General features: G+C 41.7%; 1 protein-coding gene across 1 annotated transcript in view; it reads right to left on the reverse strand.

Moving 5' to 3' along the window:
- The window catches only part of LOC119586972 (CUE domain-containing protein 2-A-like), a gene marked incomplete in the record, with an annotated part of 10,730 nt that overhangs the window by 6,100 nt on the left and 4,321 nt on the right, over positions 1-309 (reverse strand). Inside the window, 1 exon segment of the mRNA XM_037935709.1 lies at positions 79-275. Within this exon segment, the coding sequence (XP_037791637.1) occupies positions 79-275 (197 nt within the window).

Genomic DNA, 309 nt, shown 5'->3' on the forward strand with positions numbered 1-309 from the left:
ATACCAGTAATTCAAAGAGGCATATAGCATTATAAAACTGCGACAGATAAAATAACTTTAAATAATCATAATTAGCACCTTTTTCCTTTTCCTCATTTATCCCCTGCACCATGTCCAGTACCCATTCTGTCAGAATGTCTTCAGAAATGGCATCAAAAGCTGGCACATATGCACTGATCACGTCCTTCATGCTTGCTGAGTCCACCTCTTCAGCATCTGCCGCCACTTCCTCCAACACACCTGTCACGTAGCTGATTACGATCTCATCTATGCCACTGCAAAGTGTACAAATAGCGGTGAACCAAAAGT

This window comes from Penaeus monodon, chromosome 22 (assembly GCF_015228065.2).
Source record: "Penaeus monodon isolate SGIC_2016 chromosome 22, NSTDA_Pmon_1, whole genome shotgun sequence".
Lineage (NCBI taxonomy): Eukaryota > Metazoa > Arthropoda > Malacostraca > Decapoda > Penaeidae > Penaeus > Penaeus monodon.